The sequence below is a fragment of the Ambystoma mexicanum genome, chromosome 14 (genome assembly GCF_040938575.1).
Source record: "Ambystoma mexicanum isolate Mex_15411 chromosome 14, UKY_AmexF1_1, whole genome shotgun sequence".
Lineage (NCBI taxonomy): Eukaryota > Metazoa > Chordata > Amphibia > Caudata > Ambystomatidae > Ambystoma > Ambystoma mexicanum.
The window spans coordinates 539,120,593-539,139,220 of NC_090940.1; the positions used below are offsets into that span (position 1 = coordinate 539,120,593).

At 44.9% G+C, this 18,628-nt stretch overlaps 1 protein-coding gene across 22 annotated transcripts in view; it reads right to left on the reverse strand.

The window, feature by feature from the left end:
- EVL (Enah/Vasp-like) overlaps window positions 1-18,628 on the reverse strand; it is a 965,108-nt gene that overhangs the window by 186,188 nt on the left and 760,292 nt on the right. For all 22 annotated transcript variants that reach the window (XM_069637816.1, XM_069637808.1, XM_069637813.1 and 19 more), the window contains one exon: window positions 15,827-15,894. In XM_069637816.1, coding sequence (XP_069493917.1) covers window positions 15,827-15,894 — 68 coding nt within the window. The remainder of the gene's footprint in view (window positions 1-15,826; window positions 15,895-18,628) is intronic.

The window sequence follows — 18,628 nt, forward strand, 5'->3', positions numbered from 1 at the left end:
GCTTTGAAGTACCACGTTCCCTCCGGCTGTAGTACGTCTCCCGCTGCGCTCCGAGGGAGTCAGCTGTGTGCCTCTTGGAGGAAAGAGGAAGGAGGATTTTACTTCCCTTTGAAGAGAAGCCTTGCCAGCCCCGGTGCCCCGTGTGCACGCCTTGCTTTGGGGCCACAATCGCTATCCGGCTGCGACCGAGGAGCTTGGTGCGAACTGCCGCTCCCTATGAAGCCACGATCGCTGGTCGCGATCAGACTGGAAAAGCTTCGCCTCCGCTTCCACGTGTGTGCCCTAGTCACGTGCGGGAGGCCGGGAGCTACAACAAGGAAGTGCGATCGCGTATGAGTGGGCGAGAGCGGCGATCGGGACAATACGCTGTCTCCACGCAGGCACGCACGGGCAGATCACGTGAACGTGATCAGATCGGGAGCCAGGAAGCGCTCTTGGTTCAAAGCAGGACAATCTAGTGTTTTGTTCACCCGCCCAGGTCCCAGCTGGGAAGGGGGTGTGAATGCGGAGCATTATCCTTCATTGTGGAACACTGAGACACTTCCTGCTTTCCGTTTGCTCATATCTGGGAGCACAGGTGAGGTTGCTCATTGAAGGAGCTCCTAAGGTGACACTGCAAGGCACTTTAGAGGAGTGAATTTCCTTATTATTTTTCTACTTTCTCTTCTGTTGGCATACTTTCAGTATTGTAACTCAGGCTGTGACTCTCCAATACTCATTTGGCACTGTATTTGTTGTGGAAGAACTCATAAGCCAACGCTTAAGCCAGCAGTGACTGTTGCTTGACTAAACTGACTTGGGAGGACTGCAAGCAAGGCAGCAATAACTTTATTCATCCAGCGGGTTTGCCCGTTGGAGTGAAGAGTAATTATGGCACTTTCTGGTGTTCCTGGTCCACAAGTCTTCATGCCCACACCGGGTCCACCTAGAATCAAGTGGGCTCCCTGGAAAAAGGGTTTTCTTCATTATGTTAAGGCTACCTGTGGGAATGGAATGTCAGTAGAACGCAAAGTGGCAATGTTGATGCATTTTCTTGGTTATGACGGTCAAAGGATATATGACACTCTCCCAGACATTCCTGAATTAGAGTTGGAAGGGGGATCTAATGATTTTGATGATGATTTAGCTAAATTAGATAAACATTTTGAATCCAAAACAAGTACTGTTCTGGAACGGTATCATTTTGGCATGCGGTTCCAGCACGATGGTGAATCTGTTGAGGATTACATTACAGCTCTAAGGCATTGGTCTTTGCATTGTAAATTTGGGGGTGGACTAGATGAACATATAAGGGATCAGTTTATGCTCCATTGTTCTAATGATAAAATTTGCGAGGAAATTTGGTTAAAAGATGATCCCAATTTAGAGGAGGTTATAAGCATTGCAAAAAGAATAGAGCATACATTGCAGTGTGTAGCGAAATTGTCACTGAAAAAGAGTAAATCGTCTCAACCTCCTGAGGTTTTAAAGGTGGGGGATAAGAGAAGTAATATTCCTAAAGAAAGAAAGAAACAGAAAGTCAGACAAACCAAACGTCATGAGAATATTCAAAATTGTTGGTGGTAATGAGCAAGGTAATAGACGCATCCAGAAGGAGGCCACTCAAATTAGTACGAAAAGAGAAGATAGGTTGTGCTTTCGTTGTGGTAGTGCACGCCATTTGTCCACATCTCCCATATGTCCTGGAAGGCGAGTGAATTGTAGTATCTGCAGAAAATGGGCCATTTTGAAAATTGTTGCAAGAATTATCGGATTGGGGTGGAAAAGGGACCTGGCTAATAGAAGAGTACGAAGGTATGTCATCTGAGGAAGGTGATATGTCTGAGAATGAAATTGTTACTGTACACATGGTTCGATGCACAGGTTCTGATGAATGTGAACATCCCTCTGCTTGGATAGAAGTGAATGGGTGTCGTGTTAAAATGTTAGCAGAATCTTGCTCAAAAATCACGTTGATGTCTAGGATGGTATTTGAGAATGTAATAGGTGGGTCTTTGAAACATTTGTTGCCTTCTGACAAGATGCCCGGTGGGTATAATGGAGACAAAATAGATATTCTGTGATGTTGCGTTGCTGAATTCAAATTTAAAGGTAGAGTGACATATGGAAAAATGTATGTTACTAGAAAAGGAGAAACGTTGCTTGGATGGAGGGAACAGAGGGTGTTAGCTATTAAATTGGATCCCAATAGTAAGGAGCAAGTACTCAATGTGGTGAATACCCCAGGGCCGAGTAGGAACAATTCTAAGTCAGGAGATAATTGCGAAATATCCTGAGGTTTTTAATAAAAACGTAGGATGCCTCAAAGGGATGGTACATACAATTGTTGTAAAAGAGGGAAGTAGAGTGGCTGCGAAGCTCAGACCGTTACCGTTATCGATGCAGAGGGCTGTAGGTGAGGAACTAGTGAAACTGGAAAAAGAGGGCTTCATTGAACCTGCGAAGGCAGTGGAGTGGATTTCTCCGGTGGTAGTTGTGAAGAAAGGCAATGGGGATTTGAGAGTGTGTATCGACTTAAGAGAAATCAAACAGTGTGTTGTGGCTGATCGCCACCCACTTCCCAACATGGGAGAAATGTTGAGTAGGATTGGGAATGCAAAATTCTTTGCTAAACTTGACATGGCAAGTGCTTATCATCAGATCAGTTTGGATGAAGAATCTCGCAAACTGACTGCATTCATTACTTATGAAGTTATGTACCAGTTTTGGCGCATGCTTTTTGGATTAATATCTGCATCCTCTGGGTTTCAAAAGGTCATGGACAAGTTGTTAAAGGATTTCAATGGAATATGGAAAGGATGAGGAAGAATTGCAGGGGAGGCTTGACATGCTCCTAGGAATTTTTAAGGCAAGAGGTATAACTTTGAGGGGAGAAAAGTATGTTTTTATGACTCAGACTGTTGAATATCTGGGACACGAGATATCTCAACAAGGTCTAAAACCAAGAAGGGATTTAGTAGATTCCATCATAAATACCCAACCACCGAAGAATAAAGCGGAATTGAGCTCGTTTCTTGGTACTATTGAATTTTACCATCGCTTTGTTGAGAATTATGCCGACTGTGTGACGAGTTTAGGGGCATTGTTAAGAAAGGGGGTGGATTTTGATTGGAACAGGGAGTGTGAGAGGGAGTTTGAGGAGATTAAAAGGAAGATAGATATGACAAAACCTTTGGCGATGTTTGACACTAGGAAGAAAACTATTGTATCGGTTGATGCCAGTGACACAGGTATAGGAGTAGTGATGTTGCAACCCGATATTTATGGCACAGAGTTGGTGGTAATGCATGCCTCACGCATGTTGAAAGGAGCAGAACTTAATTATTCTGTTCTGGAAAAAGAAGCCTTAGCGTGCCACTGGGGTATAGAGAAACTGAAAAATGTTGTGTGGGGTCAGGATTTCACGTTAAGAACGGATCACAAGCCACTTAAGTCTATTTTTGAGAGTAAATGCCTTGACAAAGTTTCTAGGAGAGTTGCATGTTGGGTGACAAGATTACAGTGCCACAAATTCAATATCGAGGTGGTAGCTGGTAAGGAGAATGTACAGGCGGATCATGCTTCTAGGGTGAAGGTGGAAAATGGTGAAAATGAGGGCGGAAGCAAAATGTGCAATGAAACTGACAAGGTTTTCGTCACTGTGGAAGGTATTATACAAAAGCAAGAATGGATTTGAGTACTAGAATCCGATGAAATGTGGAAACGTATTGTGAACTTTGTGAAAGATGGGTGGCCTAAGAAAAGATTACTGTGTGGTGAGGAGAGATCATTATGGGAGGTGAGGGTTGAACTCTCGGTAAAGGAGGGTTTGTTGTTTCGATGGGATAAATTGGTGGTTCCAGGAAGTTTAAGAGAAAGGTTGATAAAATCCGCCCATCAAGGTCACATAGGCGTATGCAAGACCAAAGAAGTTTTAAAAGCAGATTACTGGTGGCCAGGAATTGATCGTGAGATTGAAAGAGTGGTTGGTGCATGTACTGATTGCGTCAAATCGGGAAAGAATTTAATGGCGGTATCCCAGCCAATGGGTAGGTCGAATACACCTGAGGGAGTGTGGCAGAATTTGGCAATGGATGTTTTAGGTCTGGTTGACATGGGAGTGGGTCGTGGCAGGTTTATCCTTGTCTTGGTTGATGCCTTCTTGAGGTGGACTGAGTTCAAGATCAGGAGAGAGGTGACATGTCAATCTATTGTAGAATTTTTGGAATGTGTTTTTGAGAGGGAAGGCCTGCCTAGGAGCATTCTCACGGACAATGGTCCGCAGTTTATGGGGAAGCTGTTCCAAGATTATCTTGTTAAGTGTGGGATCGGCCACAAAAAGAACCCTTTGTATTATCCCCAAGGAAATGGCATGGTTGAAAGAGTTAATCGTTGTATCATGGAAGCTATTCGAGGAGCGAATGTGTGCGGCCAGGACAAGAGAGTGGCGGTGACGGAAAGATTGTATGCATTGCGAATGGCTCCTGGTCTTGAAACTGGGGTAAGCCCATTTGAACTCATGAGAGGACGAAGAGCGAGCACTCTGGTGTCGCCAGCATGGTTAGGCAGAGCAAGGGAGACGGATGTGGTGGTGGATGATGTGAGGAGGATGGTTGACCGCAAGCACAAGTGGGTAAAGAAAATCAAAGAAAAGCATCCAAGAAAGAGAACTGCTGTTGAAGTTGGAGATTGGGTTCGCATAAGAAGAGCTGTTATTTCAAAGAAAGGAGAGCCTACTTTTAGCGAGCCTGTTAGGGTTGTGCGAGTTTTCAGAAATGCTGTGGGGCTGGAAAGTGGTCAAATTTGGAGTATGTCTAGAGTTGCGAAGATAAAGAGATAGGTTTGTATTATTATGTTTTGAAGTATGTACATGTTTAGTATATATCTGCATTCTTTCCCCCACTATCACTGTTTTGTGTTCAGTTTATGAATAAAGAATATGTTCAGTTTTTTTTTTCATATAAGGGAGGAGGGTGTGTTATATCAATGACAAGTGTGGTTTACCAGAGGGCGTTTACCAAGATGGGCTATGCAGGCTGATTCTAGAACAAGTCCTGTGAAGTGCATTCTGGAACGTGCATTTTTGTAGGTTGTTGATACTCAAGCTTTGTCAGTTGATGCTGAGCAGCTGGAGGTGTTGGGGGGTATTTTACCATGCAACTTACATGGACAACTGTACAATAAACTCTACATATATCCTACCTGGTGTGGTTTGTGGCTCAACATAATGGCTTTTGTCTGAATGGAACATTGTCTGGCATGACTGACAGATTGAAAAAGAATCGAGAAACACATATTTTCGCCAGGGCTTTGCTAATATAAACACTACTGTAATATCATAGCAAAAACATCGAGAGTTTTACATGATGCACAGGTTTTGTTTACTCCAGATCCTATGTAAATCCTGAATATTCTGTATTTTGCAATCACATTACATTTTAAATATCATAGTTTGAGTAGAATCCTGTATGCATACTTATATTTTTTTTAAAAAGGTAGGCTCTGTGAATTGTCATTTTGTACAGACTGTGTAAACCTGAGGTACAAATCACAGTAATGTCCATGTATGTCGGACAGTGAGGTAAAGACTTTCATATATCACTTCCAACAGTGCAATATTGTCAGAAGACCCAAACTGTCTCACTGACAGTTTTCTTCTATTAATGCCTTAATGAGATGGGTATGATTAAACTGTAGAATATATAGTATACTAAGGTATATTCCTGTTTGTTAATGATGGGTAAAGACTATCATGCTGCAAACACTCTTACCAGAGACAGTACTTGGAAAATGTGTGTCTTATCTCTGGCACCTCATCTAATGATTGACGTCCATTCCTGTACCTTAGAATTTACATAGTGCCAAATTTTCTCCTCAGAAAGCGGAATGATTTCTTGATTATCTATCTAGAATTGAATCACTCTCCATCTCCCAAAACTCTAACTCCTGCACTGTCGGGGCATCCTCAGTGCGGCACAAACAAGGTTTGACAACATGCCACTTATCAAAGGAAGCACTTTTGACAGCTCTTGATTACGTGCATACATTCATAAGACAAAGCACTTCCACGATCTTGTTAACATTATGTTGGTTAATTATGGAAATTATACACTTACTGATCAATATGTTGGGAAATGGTTGGGGCAGCACTCAACAACACAATCACCACAACCCAAGCATATGCTTTTCTGCAGTGTTCCTCCAATGTATGTAGAAACCAAATGCCTTGCCTAACCATTTGTTAAGAATGAACTTACTATGAATAACTGAACAGACCTAAATTTCATGAAAGATTTTATGAATGTTTAATATTTCCTTCATCTACACCGGGAGCAGAACCAATGAACATGTGAGATGGAAGAGCTACGATACACACAATAATGAAATGAGTCGGGCCCATTCACGGATTACTCTTCCATGGTTATTTCCAGGCTCTTGACAAATGAAATGAGAAGTCATTATACAGTGGCCATCAGATAATCACAAATGAGCTGTAGTCAGGGCGGGGGTCACAGAAGAGACATTCTTATTCTGCTTGCAGTCGTTCAGGACTTAAGTCCCAAGAATGTAAAATTTTAAGGACTAACAGTGGCCATCAAGAAAATACATTTTAGCCACCTGTGTTAAGGAAATTGAATGTATCTGCACGAGAGAACAAATACAATACACATTGACATGTGTCATTTATTAGTGTTATTAAACTGACCACCATTGAAATGTGAAAGTTCGGTGGTGACAGTAAAAACAGGCAGTATTTCAGATACTACATGGTTTTACCCAGACTAAATATAGGTCATTATGTCATTAATGCACGCAAAAATCACAGGCCGGAATCTGCCAATGTCATGAGGCCTGAAAGAGTTATGACAGAAATTATACTCATGGGCTTGTAGATGCACAAATGTTCCCACATTTCTGATTGTGATTCCTGACAATCTTTCAGAAACCAAAGCATTACTACAAACAAAAACTTTATTCTTGCCCCAAATAACAATACGAATTTAACTAAGTTGCTGAACTCCCCCTTTTAGCATTGTGTTGCCTCAACTTGCCTTTAAACTATGCACATGTATTAGAAATGTAACAAAAATCGGAAATGCGTACATTGCTGTGGCAAACTGTGATGTCAACTGGAAAAGCTATATACTGCAATGCTACATAGATGTCATGCCGGCTGCTGACATATTACAAAGTATAGGAAATGTGAACACACCAATTCAGGAATACATTTGAATAGTTTGAAAGTATTCACTGGTTTAATATATCACATGTTGCATATTTTAGAGAAGTGTACTGCTGTGGAGAATAATAACAAAGTTACTCACCGTATTGACTACCTTACTCCTAAATCCATAGTCCCCTTTCCTCCATACTTTTGGGACATTCCCTCCATCGGGACGGGACCAGAGCACTTTTGAAGAATCAAAAATACCTTCTTTTTCCTTCTTTTATTATTATGCTGTACCACCGCACGTGACTGTAGCCCCACCTTCCTGAGCTCTGCATCGCCCTTCAGTCCTTTTCAATCTCCAAAGTCGAGGGACCATTAGCAAAACAAAGGAAACTTTTTAGAGGGGACAGCGGACGGGCGGGCGTATGGAGGAAAGGGGACTATGGAGGTAAGATAGTCACTACGGTGAGTAACTTTGTTACACTTCTACGTCCCATCCCTTTTCCTCCATACTTTGGGAGATTCCCAAGCACTGACCAAGAAACAGGAGGATGGAAATTTCCCTTGCTGGAACAGGTTCTTAAGAACTGCCTGACCAAACTGGACATCAGCCCTGGAGCTTAGGTAAAGACAATGTCTACAAAAGCTGGAGAAGCCCAGGTAGCAGCCCTGGCTATGGACTCCCCAGGGACATATTTCTGGAAGGAAACAGCAGCCACTTTGCCTCTGACCCAATGTGCATGAACGCCCCTTGGGGGCTGAAGGCCTTTAATTGTATAAGCTTCTGAAATACATGAAGCAACCCAGCGAGAGATGGACGCTTTTGAAGCTCGTTTCCCTTTTGGGTCCCTGAAAGTAACTAAGAGATGTGAGGAGCTTCTAAGTGTGCTTGTTCTGTCAAGGTAAAGCTTCAGAGCTCGTCTGACATCTAGGTTATGTAGAACCTTTTCTGCATCCGAGACAGGGTTTGAAAAAAAAAACGGTAAGGATATTGATTGATTTATCTGGAACTCTGAGAACATTTTTGCAGGGAAAAAAGGATGAGTGCGAAGCACAACCTTATCCTTGTTTAAAGTCAAGAACGGGTGTTCAATAGAGAGCTTGAAGCTCACTTATTCTTCTCGCAGATGTTACTGCAATCAAGAAGGCCACTCTCCAAGAAAAAAAACTTAATAGTGGCCATTGGTTCAAATGGCTTGTGACACAAAGTGGTAAGGACCACGTTCAGATCCCATTTTGGGTGAGGAGACCGGACAGGCAGAAAAAGATTAATAAGACCTGCGAAATGCCTCTTAATTACTGGGTTTGCCAGTGAAAAAGAGCAAATGTCTGTAGACAGATAAGCTGCAATGGCTGATAGACGCTACTGCACAATAAGACATGGATGCCAGAGGCAGCAAAGTCTGATATAAAAGACAAGACACAGTCAATAGAAGCCTGTCTATGATCAAGCTGTTTTGCTAGACACCAATGACACAAACGAAGCCATTTACCTTTGTACTGCGCCCTCGTAGAAGGTTTACGTGCCGCCTGGATTATGCGCATATTATCCTCGGAAAAATTAAACTGCGCTACGATCTTGAACTCAGGTACCAGACAGCTAAGATGAAGGATTGCATGGAGGAGTGCCACACCTGGTGATTGCTCTGATGAAGGAGGTTGAGAATCTGCAGCAACCTGATCAGGTCGCATATTTATAGGTGATGCAGTTCTGAAAAACAGAACCTGTCTGGCCACCAAGGAGCTATGAAGAGGAGAGTGCAGTTGGAGGCACTCCTGAGCTTCCAGAGCAACCGATGAATCAACGGGAAAGGAGGGAAGGCATAAGCCTTCATGTTGTCTCAAGGAATCTTGACGGCATCCCGCAGGGAAGATGCTCCAAGACCTTCCCTGGAGGCATAGAGTGGTAGTTTCCTGTTGGTTGAAGTCGCAAAAAGGTCTACCATTGGAGAACTTCATTGCTGGAAAAGCTCGACAAGAACAATCGTCGTTCATTTCCCCCTCGTAATTCGCCATAGATTGGCAACTCAAGGAATCTGCAGCAACATTGATCTGACCCAAAATGCGCATGGCCTGTAGCCAGACATTGTGCGGGAATGGCCAATTCCAGATCTGAATAACTGGATCCACCAGAGGAGGGGCACTTGTGCCCCACTGTTTGTTGATGTAGAACATAGCTACAGAATTGTCAGTGCAAATTCGCAACACTCAGTTGATGATAGAAGGCTGGAAAGCTTTCAATGCCAGAAAGACTGCCAAGAGTTCTAGGTAGTTGATAAGAGACACCGCAGGCGACCCAACTTCGCTCCCTGCCCTATGAGGGAGGAGTCTGTTGTAACCATAACTTGTGGCAGGGGCTCCTGGAAGGAGGTTCCCACTGAAAGGTTGTTGGAGGTTGACCATCATTGAAGATCTGCTGTCATGGAGGATGGTATCGGAATCATTTTGGAGTCCATGTCCTCATTTTCAGTCTTGCAAGAGGTAGGGCTAGAACACATGAAGCCATCAGGCCCAGGAATTTCTGGAACTACCAGGCCGACATGTGGGAGGAGTTCAGGAAAAGAAGGCATGTGGTCGATAAATCCGCTATTCTGTCCTCAGTTAGGAAAACTCTGGCAACGACCATATCCCAACAGAAACCTAGAAAAATCAGGTCTTGAGCAATCGTCACAGACTATTTCTGCCAGTTCACTGACAGCCCTAATTGGAAGAGGAGCAGGATGAGTGACTGAAGATTGGCTGTTGCAGCCCGTGGACAAGGACTCTGCAGAAGCCAATCGTCCAACTATGGACAGAAATTAACTTGTTGCTGTCTGAGGAACGCTGCGATAACCAGCATCATCTTCGTGAAGACATGCAGTGTCGAGCTGAGACCAAACGGCAACACTTGATATCAGAAGTGTTCCGTTCCCACGGAAAACCGAAGATATTTCTGATGTGGGCCCCAGATCAGAATGTGCATATAAGCGTCCTGAAGAGGAGTCTGATGACCAAGAGAACAACCAGCCACTTTGCTTTTGCTGCTTGCGTTGAAGTGCACCAGAGGAAACTTCTGCCTGGCATGATCAACGCTGCTGAAAACCCTCTAAAGCCTGAGAAGGACCTTGTCTGGGTCCCCGACCTCTGCTTGTAGGCCGCTTTAGCTGGGGGTTTATAAGGACCGACAAAGATTTAGCCGTTTGCGTGCTTGCCTTTGTTTTATTGAGTTCCTCATCAGTGGAGGACTGGAACAGCTCATTACCTCCGAAGGGAAGCTTGGGTACTTTGTCCTGATCCTCTTTCGAGAACTTTGTCATGTACAGCTACGCTTGGCGAGAGAGGTCTACCCCAACCATAAGGCACAGAGCAGAAGTATCTACATGATGGACTGCGTCCTCCAGCAGGTCCTGAGCCAGAACTCTGGCATCAGACAGGCCCTCTTTAAAGCCTTCCAGCCTGTCCTGTAGGATACATTCCTGAGATTTGGAAAGCTCCTTCCACAGCTTGAGATTCACTGCTGTGTTAGTTCAGGTCCAAGTGGTCCCTTCTTTCAGCCTTAATGCAACTCCTTGGTGAACCTTATTGTTCTGAGTTTGACCAGTTATTTTAGTAAATAGTGGTTTGCTGGGCAGCAAGTTGGTTTTCTTTTGTCTGAGGCTGATCAGACTATATACTGTATTCAATAGATGGTCTTTTTCAAAAGACTAAAACCTGTCTCGTTACACCCTCAGCACGCTGATTTGTTGAAAACAAATAAAATGAGGAATCCAAAGTGTTATTTGTTCATAGTTTTTTAATTAATTGTCAATGTTGTCATATGCCCTTTAATAAGTGCCCTGAGATTCACTGCTGCAAGGATGACTCCGGTATTCTCTTGCTGCAGCTGAAGACCTAAATTGGAAAAATCTTTTTTCCTCCTGGCGTCAAGAATTTTGTCCTCCTTGGAAAGGACCTTCGAGTCAGCGTTGGAGGATGTTGTGGATGGCTTAGTCTGGAGCACAGCTGCTGCCACTCCGTTGATGAAGGGAGTGGACATGCAGTCAAGGGTATGTTCTCTGACAAGTGTAGTTTGTAGCAAGCGTCAATGTTCCTATTTAGATGCTGCCCGGAATGAGGTTTCTCCAAAACCTTGCAGGTTTTAGCAAGCACATCCTTTTAAAGGAAGAGGCCTGTGCGCCCTTATGTCGTAAGAGTTAACGCTCCTGAAAGTACTCCTACTTGTGGAGCCGGAGGCTCAGGTATTGGAATATCCAGCAACGCCATCATATCCAAGACCCGGTCATGAAAAGCTCTGACAGAGTTGGGCGGGTCTTCGCTATCCTGGTCTGCTTGGTTCTCATCAGTTGTAGCGGGAATAGAAAACTGATCCGCAGCACGTGACACTTCAGACACTGGGCATATTTGTTTGCGCAACTGGCACCCTAAGCACTGGTGAAAGTGGAGGCAGTGGTGGCATTGTAGGAGGGGGGACCCACTGCAAGAGGAGGAGGAGGCACTACCGAAACCTGCTGAGAAGTAGGATGAGCAGGCTGCGGCTCGAGAGGCTTAGGATACATTTCTTTCAATAGCTCCTTAAAGTAAGCCTTCATCGGGTCAGAGTGCATGAGGACCTGGAATTGGCAAAAGAACCAGTAGTGAGAAACCTGAGGGTGTCTCACTCGCTAGTGCCTGGACATCTGTCATCCAGGTGGCCAGGACACGGCCATCGCAATTGGATTCAGTTCCCAGGGGTGGGCCAGTGCGGGAGGATCACCTGTCACCTGGAGAGGTCTTCAGGGAGTGGAAGTGGAACACCGAATGATGAGACGCGGTATCCCCCTCCTTATGATACCTTTTCTACATCCTGCCCAGTAAGATCTTTAGGAACTCTAGCGCACGCACCCACCCCCCCAATTCCTACACAAACACTTTCTCACACCATGAGCGACAATGGACTAGCACCAGGGCTGTTTACACCTGACATGTCCCAACTCAAGGGTCAGGCAGAGTCAGGCAATTGCCAATAACGACACATACCCGACTACCCTTTCCCTTCCCCACAGGGATAAAAGACGGAGGACGAGACCACAGTTTGAGCAAGGCAGAAGGCATGAGGAAGCAGCTATTCCAGGACGGCAGTTCAAATGGAGGAGAAAGGCGGAGGGACCAGAAAGGAGGGAATTGCCCTTGCCCTTTTCAAACCAGACCCGTGAAGCCTCAGAGAAAGGGAACGTAAGACTGGGAATTGCAGCTTGCGAGTGGTGTGACGGATGTCAGCGGTACTTGGGACCCTCCCGCACTGATAGCCAGGGGGGGAGAAGCAGTTGCCATTGTGGAACCGTCCTTGACTCCAGCAGCAGAAGAAACACCAACGAGTTCAGCACAGCCTGTGAGTCGGAAGCAACTGATCGTGGACCGGACTGTGTTAGGCTCGAGTTTGCAGTGGCAACATTGTATATGAAGAAAGAAGATAATAGACAAAGGTCTTTTGTGAGTGAAATTGGTACCCGAAACAGTGGTCCAGCACCACGTGGGTGCTCATTCGAAGGACTATGACTGGTATCCCTCTCCTGAACAAGGAGAATGTATTGAACTCACTCTGTGGAAACTACAAGTTCCAAGAGGCCTCAGGGGAGGCCGGCATGAGGTGTCAAGGTGGTCATATGAGGGTCAAACCAAATCCCTTGTACAGTTGCAAGTCTTTGACACGTTGTCGAAGTAAAGTGAAGCCTGACTGGGGGCTCAAGGGAAAGCCTGACTGGGGGCTCAAGGGAAAGCCTGGCTGGGGGCTGAGACCCAAACCTAGAAAAGGGGAAGAACCTAAGGGGTCTAGAATGACTTTTCTTGACCTATGAACTGTGACAAGTGTGAACCCGACAGAGGGATGCTGAGAGAAAGCTAGGGGAAGGGAACCCCGCTTTCTGATGAGCTTATAAAATGATGAACTGTGGCTAGTGTGAACCTGACTGAGGGATGCCAGCAGAAGGCTAAGGGAAGTGAATCCCGCATTTGAAAGAAAGCAAAGTGAACTTTGCGATAAGGGCAAACGTGAACCCGACTGAGGGATGCCTGCGAACTGGGGTGAATAGTGATACACCCATGTACATTATGACTACCAGCGTGAACCCGACTGAAGGATGTCCACAGTAAAGTTGTTGGTCTGAGCCCGACTGAGGGAGGCTATCGTTGAGAGAAGAATCGGAGCCCGGCTGAGGCGGATCCAAGGGTGAAGAGTAATCACCTGATGTGAAGATTAACAGAAGGATTTTTTTTTCTTTTTTAATTGTATTTGGCATATCAGGCACTCTGAGGCAAGAGACTTTGCATGAAAGAGACTTGGGCACAGAAGGCCCTGATATTAAGGAAAGGAAATGTAAGCTTGAGCCAGAGAAGGCCAGGAGTGTGCAGTGCTCAAGAGTCCTGCATTGTCCCGTGTTCAAAATGTGGAACAGGAGACCCCGGCCATAACATCCTGACTGATCATTTTGTGAATACTCTTTCTTTTCTTGTGAACAATATGCCACACTATTTTGTAGCATAGCTGTAAGGATTGGCAATAGGCGTTTTAGTATAGGCACTTTATTTGACTAGACTTTACTAGGACTGTATTATTATTTGATGGTCGTAGCTTGCTCCCATCTTAGATTTGGGTTTAGATTAGGCGTTTATCACACCCATTTTGCAGTTTAATAAACACCCTTGACTTGTGATAACTTGTGTGTCTTACTTTGATACCATTCCTTTCTTACAGCGCCCTCAGAGGAAAGTCTAGGCAGAGGAGAGGGTAGAGGTCGCTCTGGAGGGGCATACCCCCATGATTGTAATGAGGCTGGGTTGCCAAGTAGGCGCTCCTCCAACTGGATCCACGTAAAGTAAGGGAGCAGAAGCAGGAGGAAACAAGACCGTGCGTGGCAGTGGAAGCTGTGCACGCCAGTCCATTGGAGGGCGAAAAGGATTTCTATTATCCACATTCCGTGGAAAATGCTGCTCAGCCCCAAGGATAGGCCCCTCTGTACCAGCCATTGAGAACGTTGATGTGGAAAACCGCGTGGGTTGTACTGACATTTTGTCACTGCCTGAAGTAATCTGCGTCACAGGTTTCAGTGAGGCCATTGCCACTACACAGGTTGTAGGGGCTTTATTCATCCATTTTAGCCCTGTGACAGGGAACCTCGGCAGAGGCTGTACTGCAGCTCTGTGCTTTTGAGCCCCTTTGGGTTCTGCTGAAGAATTAGCCCTCAGTGTAGCAACCTCGACCAGGCTTTTACTTGAAGACTTGGGGCCTATTGGTACAACCACAAGATTGTTTGTCGGAAGGCCTAGGGTCACAACCAGTAGCCAGAGACTCTAAATGAGACCTCTCGATCTTGCTGGTCTTAATTATAACCCCTGTTTGGGGATCCTCAGGGTTAACCCTGGTACCTTTAGTCACTGTAGAGGAAACCTCGAGACTAGGCTCAGTACTTTTTGTCCAGGACTTGGAAACCCCAGGAATAATCCCGGGCAAAACAGCCCCAGAATCTTTGGGCTTAGTCTTAGCCCCCAGATGGGGAACGACGGAGGAAAATCCAGTCTTGACACGGGGACTTGGAGAAAACTCCGGAATCCAGGTTAGATCCCTTTCGGATACTTCCGGGAGAACTCTGGTACAAGAGCCACTTTGACCCCTCCTGGAACCAAAAGACCCCAGGAAGGAGTCCCCTGGCCGTGGTGCCCTAAAAAGCAAGGAACTTACTGGACGCTTCCTTTTTTTTGTAGATTAACTGCTGTAAATAGGGAGGCGGTAGCCATTGGAACACCTCCTCCCACCTGACGAGCCTTCGCTGGAGTGCCCGGACGCAGTAGAAACAAGAATCTCAACGATGTTCTGGTCCCAAGCACTCTAGACAGAGAGAATGGGGATCTGCCCACGAGAAACGACGTTCGCACAAAGAACAGTGCACAAACCCCAGACGCTCTGGCATAGACAGAGGAAAGAAGACCATGGAACTGTAGCAGGAAGGACAAGTAGGAAAAATTCCCTTCAATGCAAGTGCGTCCAACCCTGACCGTGCAGAGAAAAGGACTGAAGGGCGATGCGCAGGGCAGAGCTCAGGAAGACTGGGCTACGGTTACGTGCGGTGGCCCCACGTAAAAATAAAAGAAGGACACAAAAAGTTATTTTTGACGCTTCAAAAGTGCTCTGGTCCCGTCTCGGTGGACAGAATGTCCCAAAAGTATTTAGGAAAGGGGACAAGACATAGGAGTATTGGTTTTTATAAGGGGAATACCCTTCCATGAAATAGAGCTGAATTGTCCACTGTATTGAGGAACACCTATGACTTCACAGCCATTAACACAAGGAAAATATTTAGTATAAATGTAAGATGATTGTATACACCCCCATTTCTGGTTTTGTACAAATATCAATTTGATATGCGTTTCTTTCAAATGTAGTTCAGCACGAAGAATTAATATTAGAATTGCTGGAGAAATATGGACACTTTGATAGATTAAATAATAGTTATTTTTGACAGAGTTGGACCAACTCCATTTTTTAAATGTGATTAATAAAAAGGCAAACATTAGAGAAACAACACACAAGGGTTAGTTCCTGCCATAAATAGCAACCCATATTTCAGAACTTCCATTTCAAACTCATTAAAATCACAATATGCTTAGTGAAACATGCATGCGTGTTAGGGAAACCCACATTAACAATGAAATGAAAACACTTGCCTGCTGTAGATGCCCTCCTTTCCAAAGACTCCTGACGCTGATGTTGTTGCTGCTGCTCCAGGATTTGCCTAAAATATTCAAACAGATTTTGTAGTTTGGCAACTACACCCCCTTCTTCTGCTTCATACAACTAACTGGTGGCTGAACCAACCACGTATAAAGAGATCTGTTTTGCTTTTTTGAATCTGCTCACAGCAGGCTTCAGGCGCTGTAAGCATCATAGATGCCGTTTCTTTTGTGCAAGGAAACATTGTTGATATTTATATTGACCAAATACGCCTATAGGCAGGACAGTGTTTTATGAATATATATCAAAAAAGGTATGTTGAATCACATGTGTATATTTAGCTGACACATTACAAACAGCAAAAATCTTGAAATCCAAACTAAATGATAATTTCCATCGAAGTACTGCATACAGGCTACAGAGGACTGTTTAGTGTTGATCAGCAAAATGCTTGAAATGGAGTACCTAATAAAAGTTATTTGACATCTACATGAACATAGCAGTCATGGAATGAATATGTAAATTACTTGCACACTTTAAAGAACACTATTCCCAGAGGACTCTAGGTGCTGGTTGGGTCATTCCAAATGCCATTTCTTCACCACCCGCTGCAATCCAGTCCGCGAGGGAAGAGGTTGCACACCTGGAGGAAGAGCATTTGAACGTGTCAGGCTGACGACCCAGATTTCTGTGAGGAATCCGGTGGGGTCATCACCGATCACCCGGCGGTAACCTCCTCCCATGTGGCCAGGGGACGGCAGCCGCTACATGGTCCTGAACCTGGGGTTGGCTACATGATTGAGGACTGCTTCGGGGGAAGACAGCCTCCAGGGAGATGTCATGGCTCCATCGGGTGAGACATTATATCCACCATTTTCCCTTGAAAATAACATCCCCATGCCTGAAACCCTCATGGCCAATTGTCATGCATCTACTCCTTTTCCTATGAAAAACAGGGAAACCCCTTTTACCAAATCTATGAAAAAAAACTTCCGACTTTGTTTGGTCGACTTTGCCAATCTGATGGAATCACCCTTTTTCAATTCCACTTGTCAATCAATCAGAACTGATTGATTGACAAGTGGAACCTTTTAAAAATGCTAATTTCAATTCCACAAGTCCATTGTCAACAATGGACTTCGGTTCCCAGAATCCCCGAAATACTGGAATGAAGAAGAGAGATTGCGCAATGTGGAACAAAAGAGACTGCAAGCTCAGTGAGCACTCAAGTGTTTCCTGGCACAAACCTGCGCCTGGGAAATGTAAGCAGCCCAAACTGAAAATCAAGGACAGCTGCTGTGACGACTGGCGAGAGAGAGCTGCACCTCTCTATGAGGAGCGGAGAACCAAAGAGTAGTAATAGACTGCCGTAGTGGAGCCAGGCGACTCACCGACGGGGAAGAAAGAAGGTGCTGAGCCAAAAGAAGCCGCGGGAACACCAGGAGTCGGTGAGGGACCCCTAGACATTCGCAGACTAAGGAAAGCAGTATTCCAACTACTGCGGACAAGAGGAAATCGAGCATGTGAGAGAAGGAAGCAGGCAGGAATCCTTCACCTGCAGACCGCAAGAGAATTCACCAATGCCAGAAAAAAACAGTGAGTTCACCCAGAAGCAGCGTGGACACTGGGGCATATCGGTGAGTACTTCAAGTGTGAACTTTTGGGAACCACTTTATTTATTTTACATTTTTAAAGCGCTCACACAGCCCGCAGGCATCGAGGCGCTGTTACAGGAATTGTTTGTTTTTTAGTTTTGCGTAATTGTTTTTTTTTGGCTTAGTTGCGTATTTATAACATGCTTAGACACCCAGAGGTTTCTAAAAGCGGACTTGGGCATTGAACCTGTGTTGCTTTGTGTCGTCTTGCTTCCAAGGCGCGCACGTTAGCGCTGAGCTATCCTCCAGGGATGTGGATTGAGAAAGAGATCAAGAATGGACATGTTGAAAAAGGGGAGTTTAAATCACAAACCACCCCTCTTCTAATGTGCAAATGTACAGAGTGCAGATACTTAAGTAGAGAGAGGATAGCATATCAGAGGGATACATTATCCACCATTATATATAAGCAGCGTTTGGAGTGGGCAAATGTCCTGGCAGGAGTATATAACAGGCAATCACAAGTGAGTGAAAACCAGAAGCCCTGGCAGGAGAGTATACCAGGAAGCCACAAGTGTGTGAATAAGAAGTCCTGGCAGAAGAATATACCAGGCAATTGAAAAGGATTGTGTTAAACAAGAAAGGAGAAACCACACAACCTGCGGGAGAGAAATACTAGGTGTCCTGAAAGAAACCAAAATTGTAAAGCCAGACCGTTTTTGTGCAAGCGTAGTAGTTGGCCAAGCGAGGCCCAGAGAACTGTTGTGTATAAACACCTCGAGTAATGAAGAGTTATGGGGAAGGGAACTACCCTCTGGAGCCAAGACTTTCTTCATTCAAGAATTTGAGTTTGGACCATTTTTTCTTCCTTTACGAACAGTTTTCTAAACCTTCCAAGGTAAAGACATTTCCCCTTTCACCAGAGAGTTTACTTTATAGTGGGAGGGTCAGAATAGAACTTTGGACACAGGACAGTTTTGGTGTTGACATCCAGACATGGACTTAGTTTTGGGTGGTTTAGGTAGAGAAATTCCTCTTAGAGCAGGGTCAGAGAAGCCTTTACCCAGCCCCTTTTATTTTCAAGAAAAGTCTTTAGCCAAAAACATGGCAAAGTTGTGTCTAAATTTCATTCCTAACTCCTCACATTTCTCTTTCCAAGTGCAAGCTCTGGCTAGGGAAGCAAGACACTTCCCTATAGTC